Raw genomic sequence first — 13,503 nt, 5'->3', positions numbered from 1 at the left:
CAACCATCCATCCATTTTCTGCTGCTCGCCCGGGTAAATATGGGCCGTGTGGTCCTTAATTTGGTCATGCAGTGTGTATCTGTTTCTATTTTGCAGCACAGTTAAAGCTCTTCTTCACAGGGTGACGTAAACAGCCTGTTCGACCTGTTCTGCAGTGTTTATGGAGACTCAGTTGTTTTTCCCGTCATGCCTAAAATACTTTTTCTGGTGTTCAGCAGCTTATGCTTTTTTTAGGCACGTTCAAAGTTTATATCTCACAATTAAACTTCTATAGACGGAGAGTGAGGATGACGTAACAGATGAAGCATCTTATTTTTCCTACGTGGGTGGAGGACATGGGGGAGGGGGCTCTGCTGCCGGGGTTTGGGTACAGTAACTTGTTTTGTTCCACTTGCATCGTTATCACAGTGTTTGTGTTTCAGTCCACGCGTGATTTCAAAAGGAAAACGGTTCGATTTTTGTGCGTGTCTAGACAGCAACAAGATCGGCTAGTCTCCAGGGGTGGCAAATATACATCTGGCAAACCGGAGAATGAATAAAAGGTGAACAGCAGATAAAAAAACAGCCAATCAGAGCCCGAGCTAGAGGCGGCAAGCGAGCGCTCATTGGTCGGCCACACCACGAGCTCCAGTTCTCATTGCGGAGCTATCACTCTCCCTTTTCTGGGTTACTGTAATTTTGGGTCAAGCAGACTGTCCTCCGTTTATCTCGTTTCTGCCCTTCTGCCTGTCTTCGGTGAGTTATTGAGTAACAATTTTCCCTCCCACAGGTGTTTCATCAGTGTTTTTTGGCGCGTTGGAGCGTCGTGTTACCGCTTTATAAGTCAGCATCATCGCTACCGTCTTCCTCTTCGTCCTCCGACAGCGCCAGCAAGCAAACAGCTAGCCTGCCGGGGCTAGTCAGCACAAAAATTAATTAACATATTAACAACACAGCCTCCATTACGCACAAAAAAGCGCCGAGGCGACTGACTTCTCTCCTCTGTTTGCCGCTCGCAGCATCACAGCACCGCTGCCACAATGACGGAGGCGGAGGCGTTAGAGAACAAGCAGCAGCAGCAGCAGCAGCACAAGTCCAGCAACGGGGATGTTCTTCCAGAGAGCGCCAGAGAAGACGCGTTTGATCACACGTACAAAGAGAAAGAGGGCCCAAAACCTCCCCGGATCATCGTATGGAAAAATGTCATACTGATGACTCTGTTGCACATAGGAGCCTTGTACGGCGTGTTCGTCGTCCCTTCAGCATCTCGTTTGACCTTGCTTTGGTGTAAGTACGAAAAGAAAATTACCTGTTACACCCCCTTTTCTCCTTTTTTTGCATGTTGGTTTTATTTGCTTATTTAGTGGAAATAATATTTTAACAAATCAGCAGCTGTTGTGTCAGCAGCCATGCGTTTCTCGCCGGTGGTGAATGCAAATAGGCGGCTGCATAGATCTGTGATCCCGCAACATCCTTCATGGAGGTGGAGGATTATAGATCAGGCATAAAGTCATCAGAGATTACATGTCACAGCATGTATCTTTAAGCTGGGCTGTGAGGAAAATAAACTGTCTTCCTTAATGTCGGGTTTTTAAAAACAAAGGTCATGTAGACAAATGAAGAATAGCTTGATAATTAGCATAAACTGCACTTTGTTTAAACAGTTTCTTCACTGCTGTGGACATTTTAAAAAAAAGTCACTACTCTTTTAGCTGTTAGTCTTTCATGAATTCAACCATGAAATGTTTTTATTATTAGGTTTGGCTTCGTTTACACTGTAAAGGACACCGTTTTATGTAATCTCCTTGTGAAACAGGCCAGTGCAAACCAGGTGAACTGAGGGAAATTTGCAATTTCCGCTGGAAATTGTGCACGAAATCTAATCAAATCCTGAAGAGCCTTTTGGATCAAATTGATAAAGACTGTGGTAAACAAATGCTGTAGTGCTTTAACAATTTATGCTTTTTTGGGGGGGGGGAAACAACAGATACGCGGCTGTCACGATGTATCTGTCTCGTGATCTGTCACTTGTTGCTGATGTTCTTCCCAGCCCTAACAATAACAGTGCAATTGTGCAGAAAATAATGCACAAACACTGCAGTGTGCAGCATCTGTGCAACAAAGTGCTCTTGACATGAGCACAAAGGTCAAACTAATTTGCCCATGTGTTTCTTTCCACAGCTGTACTTTGTTTTTTGATAAGTGCTTTAGGAGTCACTGCTGGAGCACATCGCCTGTGGAGTCACAGATCCTACAAGGCTACATTACCTTTAAGGATTTTCCTCGGTGTAGCGAACTCCATGGCATTTCAGGCAAGTCAAAATGACTGTTCTGCTGACACATCTTTTTAGTATACAAACACACACTTATGACCTGGAGCCAAGATAATAGCAGCTTTTGTTTCACTATAAGTACCGTGCTGTGTCAACAGTGTGCATAATCTTGGTCTTAATTCCAAACCACAGAATGATATCTTTGAATGGGCTCGAGACCACAGGGTTCACCACAAATACTCGGAAACAGACGCCGACCCTCACAATGCCGTCCGCGGCTTTTTCTTTGCTCACATCGGCTGGCTGTTGGTGCGCAAACACCCTGACGTGATTGAGAAAGGAGGCAAGCTGGAGCTCACTGACCTACTAGCAGACAAAGTTGTCATGTTTCAGAGGAAGTAAGTGGCATGATTAAGGTTCAGACTTCACACTGCATCCAGGTGCTAAAAAAAAAACAAAGTGCAATGGGTGCAAATAGCAAGACAGCAGTGTTGCAGTATCTATAAATATAAATAAATGTAAGAGTACTGCTGTGGAGATGTTTGCATAATGGCAAGCTGTGTTAGTCATTCTGGTTTAACAAGATGACAATTACTAACGTAAGATTCACGGAGAGCAGGCCTGAATGGAAAATAGGTCAAGTGGAAACAAAGGGAAAAAAGTGAGCGTTTTCTTATCTGGCAAACAGAGTTTTTGTATTTAAATAATTATTCCTTAACAGTTAACAGCTTTTTTTTCTTTTCTTTTTTTTTATGCTGATACCTACTCTTGCTATCTCCTCAACAGGTATTACAAGCTCTCCGTGCTGGTCATGTGCTTTGTTATCCCAACAATCGTGCCTTGGTACCTGTGGGGGGAGTCTCTGTGGGTGGCCTACTTCGTCCCAACTCTGCTTAGGTACACCTTGGTGCTGAACGCTACCTGGCTGGTCAACAGCGCTGCCCACATGTGGGGAAACAGGCCCTATGACAAGAACATCAACCCCAGAGAGAACAAGTTTGTCACTTTCAGTGCTATAGGTATGAACAACACCCCAACACATGCTCATTGCAGAAATTACACAACAGAATGTACAGCACAGTACAGTGAATGCTTGTATAGGGATATTTGAAAGTATATTTTTTAAGTAAAATTTAAGAAGAAAAGCCAGATTTTTAATGTAAGCTTGTTACTTTGGTATAGCGTCACCTTCAGAGTAAATGTAATTACATTGTACACGATACATGTCCTCGTTTTGCTTTTATTTGACTGCACAGTTGCGTCAAGCGTTCAGTGCAGTAAAAGTCAAATCATCCAATTATGCTTAAACAAATTTGCTAACCAGTGATTATCATCTCTCTCTCCCCATAGTTTCTGTTTTGCCCTGTCTCCCTATGCTCTCTTATTTTTCCTTTTCTCTGTCCCCTCACCTCGCAAACGGTCATGGCAAGTGGCTCCCCGTTCCCGCGCCTGGTTCTTCCAGAGGTTTCCTGTTAAAAGCGAGTTTTTTCTTCCCACCGTCGCCGAGAACTTGCTCATAGGGGATCGTCTGATTGTTGGGAATGCCTCCTTAATACTGCAGGGTCGTTACCTTGCAGTATAAAGCACCGTGAGGCGACTGTTGCTGTGATTTCGCACTATATAAATGAACTTGAATTGGACTGAATTGAACTAAAACAAAAGGAACAACTTTTACAGGCCCATGTAAACATTTTATTTACCAGATATGCTAAAGGGTGGATAAAATGTTTAAAATCAAAAAATACATTTAATTTGAACCTATTTTATTAACGATTTTTACCTGATTACCACTTTGTCCACCTCCTCCCCTCACTATGCATGCACCTTGTTCAACCAGTAGGAGTCAGCAGTGCAGTGACAAAGAGCACCCGATAGATATATCAAAAGAGCTGGATATTCTAAGATGGCACCCAGCTATTCACCCCAGTGCAAGTTAAGTCTAGTTTTAGAAGAGGCACAATTTAGCAGCTGTATCTTTGGTAATGATTATGCAGGGAAGAAAGTCTTCTTTTGTTAGGGAACATCACACGATGTCACCAATATACCACCACAGTCTGTCATTGTTCCTGCAGTTGCTTCTGAATTGTTTATTTTAGGGATGCAACTGCTGTGAAATTCTCGGTTGATATTAACATTTAGAGCAATTTAGTCAATTCCAATATTTTTTTTGTAGTATTGCTTTTCCTTTAAATAACTGAACAGTTTTAAAAGCTGTCAGCTCGTTACACCAGGTTTAAATAATTAGTCAGTGCAAAACTGAATTAATGCAGCAGTTAGCTGTCCATCACTGACTATCATTTTATATTGGTGAACAAGGCCAATGCCAATCTCTTGATCAGTTTTTCATAAAGAATTTATCAGAATTTAAATGTAGAATTTATGTGCATAAAACCGTATAAACTCCCAACAATCAGAGCCTGGAAGACACAAAATCACTACAAAGCTATGTGGTTGCAAAACAAGTTTTTCTTCAGGGGGAAAAATGTTTCACAAGGTTGTAGAACAAGACGTGTTTATTAGTAGGCAAGGTCCACATGGCCAAGCTTTAGTTGCATTAGCTGGCTGGATACACGCTAAAAAAGGATAAGATAAAGATAAAGGCTATCAAAACCGCTGTTATCAACTTTTTTGGGTAACCCTGTCTTTCTTCATCAGGCTTTGTGCATACAGCTATAAAAGGAGCGTTATCTATCTAATCAAGGACTACCTACTAAACTCGAGCCAAAAAGGTCATGGAGGGATAAAAATAGAGCACTGCTGGCTGAAACATTTATTTCGCTGTCTCTCAATGTGTACCGTTGGCAGCAGCACATGAGAGCTCTCCAACTTTTAGCTTGACATAACATAATAACAAAGATGTGCTTTTAGGTATGGCACTGTCCCAAAATAGGGGCTATATTAAAAAAATAATTTTGCAAAAACAAATTGAAAATAATTATATGAATGAATATTCTAAATCCTTCAAGCCCAATTGATATCAACTGATACCGCTATTTAGTGACTTAAAAAAATCAGATATATCGGCCTAGTCTAGTTATTTACTAAGATAATATGACAACGGAAATAAAAATAATTGTAAATTTCTTCTTTTTACACTCAGCTCTGCTCTAATCAGCTGGTTATGTTTGTAGCCAACAGGGAAATTGAGTTTCAGGTGGACAAACTATGTAGGATCACCACTCATGATTGAAGGGTGTTTCCCCTTGTCTCTTCTTTTTCCTTATCAGCCAAATAGCAAATATTGGCTGATAGATCGGCGGTTGATATATTGGTCGGGCTCTTCCTTAGATCAATACGTTTTCAAAGCTCAGAATTGCTGGCTGCAGTATTAGTTAAAAAAGGACTTATGTGCTGCTGCGTCTTTACTCTCTAGTTGTGTGGCATTACCATGGTTTGGCTGAAGCAGGTTTGCATCTAGGGAATATCATCAGGAAAAGAATGAAACCAAACTTATAAACATTAGAATTCTGGTTTGACAGCCTTTTCTTTTTTCTTTTTTTTTCGGTTTGTAGTACGCCTCATAAGCAGGCAAACACCCGACAAAGCTCAGAGACGATCTGAAAAGTGGGTGAGGTGGGATTATAAATACTGCAGGGAATGATTAGGGAATGGAAAGGAGGGAAACGTGGCTAAGGTGACTTTACAGGTGGGAAAAGCAGAGAGGTGGGAGCAGCAGTAGTGACATCACAGCCAGTGGAAACGAACCACCCAAAACCTGTGACAACACCACAGGCTACACTGTAAACACAGATCCCAGCAGTGAAACTGTCGATGAATCTTCTTTTTCTTTTAAAGACTAAAAACTCATGATTTCCTTACACCTAACATGGAACGCGTTGCAAAGACGGCCTTTGACTGAAATCCAGTTTTACTATTTTTTTTAATGAATCGTTCATTCCTGTTTCCTGTGTTTTGCAGGTGAGGGATTTCACAACTATCACCACACGTTCCCATATGACTATGCAACCAGCGAGTTTGGCTGCAAGTTGAACCTTACCACTTGTTTCATCGACTTCATGTGTTTCTTGGGCCTGGCCAAAGACTGCAAGAAGGTGTCCCGTGAGCTAGTCCTGGCCCGGTTACAGCGCACCGGAGACGGAAGCCACCGCAGTGGCTAAGATTGCTAAACTGTGGTCAGCTTCAAGTCAAAACGACCGATGAGAAGAATCTCCACAGTCCTTTGACAGCTATACATTTCTCATTCTCTGAGGATTAAAGTCAGCTTTATAAGGGCCTTGACCACATTTTTGCTTGTTTTTGTGGTTTTTGTAGCTGTAACTAAACAAATTATTCAAGATGGAAAAAAAAGATGTTTCAGATTTGAATTAGATGCATTTTAAAAGTCACCTCCATTCTCCGCTGTTTTGCCACTTTTGGTGTGCATTCTTCATGCAAGATCAGTTATGTAGCCGATCATTTTTATGTAAGTATGAATTAATTATTCTTCAAAACTGACAAGGAGTGGAGCACTTAAATATGGAGTAACATTTTAACTGTTAAGGTACATTACTGATTCAAGAGTGTTGCCTTTATTGTAGTTTACAACAAGTTTTCAACTGTTCTCATAAATAGATTTAATTTCTGAGCAGTTTAGATTTGAAATGAAGAGGTTGAGAGGTCATGTTTGTTTTGCTTTTTGCAAAAAAAAAAAATTAAAATGCTTGCTTTAATGAAATATGAGAGAATACTGAGGGAACCCAGACCTTCTTATTAGCCTGAGCATTCTGACTACCAGTAGGCCAAAGCTTTACACAACCTGCAGGGTGCAACACTGTGGTTGCCTTTAGCAGAAATCTACACTGGATATCTATTGAGAAAAGTTCAAGCACTTTGAAAAAGATTAGCTGTGCAATAATTGGACGGAGTTTTCTCGCGATAATATAGGGAACTTGTTTAACATTAGAATGAAACTGCCGCTTAACGTAAGCAGTTAATGAGAATTGTAACTTTACCTTAGAAAGATAAAAAATTTAACTGAGTTTTTGGGTGCTGGATGAATATATCATTAGTGCCAAGAGCGTGTCAAATGACAACATTTTTACAACCATCTCTGTGGTCCACTAGAGCACACTAAGTCGCCTCTTTGCATAACATGATTGTTGGAGTTGTGTTTTTTTTAACATTGTGGCATGAGCGGCTTTTTGCTTAACAGATTTTATCCAACTCGTGTGACTATTTTGTCCTTAAACATCTGCAGCTCCCTAAAAGGTGTAGCAGCCAGTCATGTGGCAGTTCTGGTGTTACAAAACAACATGTCACCCATGCATGGCGATATACTGTAGTAGGTGTTGTAGTGAGGTGTTGTGTCGGTGACTGTGAAGGCAGAACTGCGTCTATTTTCGTAACGTACTGTGGAGCTGCATCGCTTTGGATCATCAGAACCGTTGGCGCCGCGTTGATTCCCGAACAGGGTCTGGTTTCCCTTTGATGTGCTACAAAGGTCATTGTTATTTCAGAATTTTAGGTGCATCAGTGTTCATGTTAATCTTTGATTCTGATGTGTGGAATGCGTAGATTGTTTATGTGTTTAATTATTTTTTCTTTCTTATTGACTTTCAAAAAAAAAAGCAAAAGAAAATATTGTTCGAACCTGATAAATATATTTCTGCATTCCAATATTTGGCTGATGGCCTTGTAAAAATATATCTTTAAAAAAAATCTGAAAACTGGAGCAATTGTTCATTTGTTCTTAAGAGTCAGGATCAACCTAATGCCTTATGACTTGCATCCATTCCTTCGCTTCCTGTCAGTTGAGTCAAAAATGCTCGAGTACCGCAAAACAAATTTGACTTCTGAGTTCCATGTTTACACTGAGTGGAACATTGTTTTTCTCCTAAAATCATGTTTAATTTTAGGCAAACGTAGCATGGCAACACTGAGGAAATGTACATGCAAACGGAGGGTAGGATTTAAGCGTAAAAGAGTCCGGTACAAAATTAAAAGCTGGCAAGAATGTTACATCGTGAGGTTTAAAGCTGCAGTGCGAAACTTTTGCTTCCCTTTTAAGGCTGTGAGAGCAGTTGTGGCGATCAGTGTTGCACTAGCCGTTGATCACTTCTTCCTTTTTTTGAGATTGTGATCCTTCCCATGAACGCATCGGCTTTCATAGGGTTTTCCACCATTGCTTTGTCATTGTAGCTATGCCATGGACGGTGAAAGCCAAAAGCAGGCAGAGCAGCAGTAAGACTCCCAGTATAAAATGGAGCAGCCATCAATTGCAAAAGCATGAAAAAGGAGCTGGGTGGAAGTAGGTTGCTTGTTGTAGAGACAGCAACTGAAAACTGGCTTTAAGATCCATGTATTTGTAAGTTAGATGTATATCAGTGGATCATCTTGTTTGGGCTTCCTGAGCTAATGCTATATTTGATATTTAATCCTTTAATTTAACTAAACAGATTTATCCATTAGGCTTACCCAGCTCTGTGAATGTAAATTAATTACTATCCAAAGGTCTCGCACTTTAGCTTTAACTTGGGCCCTGATAGATGGATGGTGCCAGCTTCTCTCAACTCATCACAGCATCTCGGCATAAAAACTTAAAACAAAGGTGCTGTCGTGAGGACATCATTAGAGCACTTACCAAAACAGATGGCATTATATACTATTACAACAACGCCGGCTGGCCAGAGCACCAAAAGCAGCATTTGCCTAATGAGGAGAGAGAGAGGGGTCGAGCTGTTTTCGGTTTGATAATGTCTACTGTATTAAAAATCTGAAATAAATTCACAATATTTTCAATACACTTGTAATTCCATTAACAGTTGTTGCTCATTTATTTCTGTTTTCACTCTCTGTGTCTTTGGGTTTTATGATTCTAAATAAATTTGCGCTGTGCATGCCAAACATTTAGAGTAGTTCCATGAGACATTTTGGTTTACACATACTTAGTTCTCGCTTTCAGAATGTTTTTGTAGTTGGTGTAAGGAACGAAGCTAAATACGCCTATGATTTCTAAACATTTCCTGGATATTTTAAATTGGTTTTCAAGATTTTAACTCCATAAGGACGTCTTATGGAGTTTGAATGCTTCTCGTTGTTGTTACTGCTGTCTTCTATCTTGAAATCCTTCGCTAAAGTAACAGAGAAATAAATAAGTAACACTTTCTTAAGCACTCATTGAAGAGATTTAGTCTCAGCGATCTAGATTCAACCTCGAAAGTGAGTAATTGGTGATTTCCTCTCTTTCACGTCATTGTAAAATTTATATTTTGGGTTTTGTAAGATTACCAGAAGCCACTGGGCTTTCTGATCTTGATTTAATAGTCAATAAAAATAAAATTGATTTATTAGAGGGGGAAACGTATTAGCTACGCCCCAAATTTATAAATCTATCTTATAATTTATATTCAAATCTTAAATCTGTCCAGTAACTCTTGGAAATGAAGGATTACACATTTAAATACCTTGTCTGTGTCTACAGTTGTGGTCAGAGTTTTACATACACTGATCGCAGATATGAATGTCATTATAATTTGGGGCTTTTAATAATCTCTTTCGAATGACAGCATATATTTGTACAGCATATATTTTAGTGACTTTAAAAATTAAGAATTGAGTGGAGAAATTTGAATTTTTTTGGGATTTTCTTTAATCCACATAGTGTTAAAAAATATACATACAGGCACAAATATGTATATACACTCATTTAAATCTTAATAAGTGCTGCTGAAGGTGCTTCAGTGTTGCTTAACTTGACAAGGCCAGGGTTTATTGCTTTCTCATTAGTTTCTCTTAAAAATTATTTGGTTGACAGCACTCATTGGATCGACTAACAATCAGAACAATGAAAGCCCAAGACTGTAAGGATCTAAGAAGTAGAACTGAACATTTACACAAGTTGGAAAGGATTCTTCAAACAACTGTGTGTAAATACATGTTATTCACATGTGTCACCACTGCCAAAGTGTAAACGAGGGGTGGGTGCCTCAAGGGTCGGTGTCAGCAGGTTTTAGATGTGTCCTTGATCCAACACAGCTGATTTAAATGACTCAACGTGTCTTGAAGTTCTCCAGATGCCTGGTAATGAACTAATCATGTGATTCATGTGTGCTGACCCAGGGTGATATCTAAAACCTGCAGTACACTGGCCCTCGAGGCCTGGAGTTCCTCACCCCTGGTCTAAACTCTTGGGCTCAGATGAAAGAAAATTGGGTAGGATGTTCAGGGACAATCTAGTTGGAACATCAGTGCCACTGTCCAAAGTAAAGCCAGTTTTATATGGCCATGAACTGCCAGGGTGCTGACCAAAAAGGAAGCCTCTCTTTCAAAATTGAGAGGTTCAAGCTCAACTGAAATTTGCAGATGCCCACATGAACGAGCAAAATGCCTTATGGAGAAAGGTTTTTTGGTCAGACAAGACAAAAATTAAGCTATTTAGCCATAGTGACAAGAGATATGTTTGGATGAGTAAACGTGAGGCTTTCACACCTAAGAGCAGTGTACCAGCTGTCAAGCATGGTGGTGGTAGCATCACGCTCTGGGCTGTTTTGCTATTAGTGGTAAAGTGGAGAGAATAATGACAAGCAGGATTAACTTAAAATTTATCAACGTCACCTCAAATTAACAGCTAGATAGTTGAAACTTGAACATAGTTGGGTGTTCCAGCGGGACAATGAGACCAAACACAAATCAAAACTGATTTTGGCAAGCATCTAACGTTAATCTTCTGGAATGGCCTTCCCAAAGCTCCGACCTTATGGTCTACACTTAAAAGCCAGATCTGTTGAAGAAAACCAACCAATTTAAAAGACCACTACCAATTCTGCCAAGAAATTTTGTCAAATATGCAGCTAAGATTATATAAGAAACTGGTAGATGGCTACCAAAAGTGTCTGGTCAAGGTGCAGTTTGCTAAGACATTTAGCCAGATCCTAGTTGGGGTCTATGTATACTTTTGACCCTGTGGATTAGAGAAAATCCAAAGGAAATTCAAACTTGCTCACCCAATTATTGTTTTTTAAGTCAATAAAGATATATGCTATACAACCACTACACCTTAGAAAATTAACTGTTCAAATAAACATTTAAAAGCCCAAATACAAGGACGTCCATGCCCATTATGAGTGTATTGACCCTTCTGACCACATCTGTACATCAACTTCATTTTGAGTTCAAAATATGTCAAAATGAAGGTTTTTGACATCGCAGTGTTAAATTATCTCCAGTGATATCTTACGCCATAACCCTAACCAAGTGTGAGTGTCTGTGAAGAAGCCAGCTGGAATGATTTGGGGGATGGGATGTTCCTGGTTGCCTTTGGGCTTCTGTGGCAAAGAACTCATCCAGTGTGCCGCTGGCATAAGTGGTCAAGTCAAATATAACCTCTGCCTGGTTTACACAGGCCAGAGAGGAATGTAGGACCAGTGTGGTCACAAGAGACCAGTTTAATATGTCAGACTGTATGAGGTTAAGGAGTATGTGTCTCAAAAGAGTGATTCTAAAATCTAATCATGCAATTTTATGCATTTTTTTGTCTTTGTTCTTTATTTGCTCTGTAAGTGAAGGGTTGGAACCTCTTAAGTGTCATTATGTTGTTTGTGTATTAATGCCACATGACATTATGGAAAAAGTCTAATAAAATGTTGAAGTTTTACAGTCTTTATTTGATTATTTTGTTTTTTCCACCATCTTCCATTCCTGATTTAGAAGCATGAATTGCAAACCAGCCCCTGCTCATTTCGAATCCTCAGGTGGACCGGCCAAAGGGACACAAGTAAAAGACCTGCATTTCCAACTTTGCCCATAATTTTTTCTTATCGTCAGACAGACAGGAGGCAGACTGGGTGAATAAAAGGCAATCTGTTTATTCTGGCCGGTGTACAAAAAGTCTAAAGCAAAGTTCATAAATAAAGTGGTGAAATCCAATGACACACAAGAGCACACAACCAGAAACACACAAGGGAGGTTAACAGACACAAAGGCAAACACTGATGGGAAGGCAATGCTTATATTTTCATACACATGAGGGTAATTAGCAGAAGTGGATGCAGGTTATAGTAATTGAAGACAAATGAGGCAGTAGGGAAGTCAAACTAAACACAAGTCACTAGAGACGAGTAACTACCAAAATAAGACAGGAATAAATACAAATACAGACAGCAGCTTCAAACTAAAGGGAAGCAAAACAAAACCCAAGGAATTAGACAGGACTGACTGAAAACTAGCAGAGACTTGATTTCAAAGAAACTAGGAATACTAACAAAAACCAAAAGCTAAATCAAAAGAATGGTCACAGCGACAAACTAACAAACACTATATATATATTTATATATGTGTGTGTGTGTGTGTGTGTTTAAAATAACAAATAGCTATTTAATTCAGATGATATAATGAAAATGCAAGTGCATTTACCTCTTACATATAAAAAGAGAGACAATGCATTGTCACAGACACTGGAAATACTGAACATTGTTGTGCCATATACTTAATACTGTCTGAATATATTTTCTATTAATGTGTCTCTGTAACATAACAATAGTTAAGAAAATCAGAGTAAAATAAAAGCATATTTTTCCTCTGAAAAGCACTATAACAGAATTATAATTGTATATATAGATATATATAAGACAATACTTAAGACATACATTTGAACATAAAAACAGTCTACATTAATACTAGCATCAAAATGTACTACTAAAAGTACTCACAGATAAGTACTTTAGATTGTTGGTAGACAGGGTTTGAACTAGTTTGTGTTTGCAGATAGGGATTATGTGTTTTTTCTTCTTAACAATATGCAGAGAATATTTTTTTTAAATGGGACTGGGAGAGGACTAAAGTAGTATAACTTCGAAATCCCAGTTGAGTGGCGTCTGGAGGTATCATAATTTTATTAACTATAAATCTATGTCATCTTCCTGCATGACTGCATCCATTCGAGTCAGCCCATTGCAGCTCTACTAAAATCTGAACCTACGTTACCAGTGAAGGCTCAGCACATCATGACTCAGCACGCTTCTGTGGTGTGATGTGGGGTGGTTTAAATTGCACGATATTACTGTCACACTCTCCTGACATGACCGAGGTTACTCCAGTTCAAATTCCCAAAACATTCACACCACGCAGCTCCCGCAGCATCTGACTGAGAGCGACCAATCAGAGGGCGAGGTCCTGACTTCTGATCCCTGTGGCTCCATAGAGGAAGGGCGGGTGAACCACCTGTGCCAACTTGCAAACTTACTGACACTGAACACTCGCGGACTGCAGTGAATTTAATGAGTTGTGTAACGCTCCTCCAAGTGTGCAAATTGGG

At 39.7% G+C, this 13,503-nt stretch overlaps 1 protein-coding gene across 1 annotated transcript; it reads left to right on the top strand.

The window, feature by feature from the left end:
- Positions 1-440: 440 nt before the first annotated feature.
- Positions 441-9,006, top strand: scd (stearoyl-CoA desaturase (delta-9-desaturase)). Its single transcript, XM_063482876.1, has 6 exons — positions 441-735; positions 999-1,266; positions 2,161-2,291; positions 2,445-2,650; positions 3,039-3,271; positions 6,171-9,006. Exons 2-6 carry the CDS (start codon positions 1,020-1,022, stop codon positions 6,368-6,370), a joined length of 1,017 nt encoding a protein of 338 aa, XP_063338946.1. The 5' UTR covers positions 441-735; positions 999-1,019; the 3' UTR covers positions 6,371-9,006.
- Positions 9,007-13,503: the final 4,497 nt, after the last annotated feature.

Source organism: Pelmatolapia mariae, linkage group LG8 (assembly GCF_036321145.2).
Source record: "Pelmatolapia mariae isolate MD_Pm_ZW linkage group LG8, Pm_UMD_F_2, whole genome shotgun sequence".
In the NCBI taxonomy this organism is placed as follows: domain Eukaryota; kingdom Metazoa; phylum Chordata; class Actinopteri; order Cichliformes; family Cichlidae; genus Pelmatolapia; species Pelmatolapia mariae.
This window is presented reverse-complemented; position numbering and strand designations above follow the sequence as displayed.

Excerpts from the sequence above, each read along its gene's own strand:
- scd (XM_063482876.1), top strand. The coding sequence starts at position 1,020 with ATGACGGAGGCGGAGGCGTTAGAGAACAAGCAGCAGCAGCAGCAGCAG. Across the intron at positions 1,267-2,160 it reads TCGTTTGACCTTGCTTTGGT|CTGTACTTTGTTTTTTGATA; the intron begins GTAAGTACGAAA and ends TTCTTTCCACAG. Across the intron at positions 2,292-2,444 it reads CGAACTCCATGGCATTTCAG|AATGATATCTTTGAATGGGC; the intron begins GCAAGTCAAAAT and ends TCCAAACCACAG.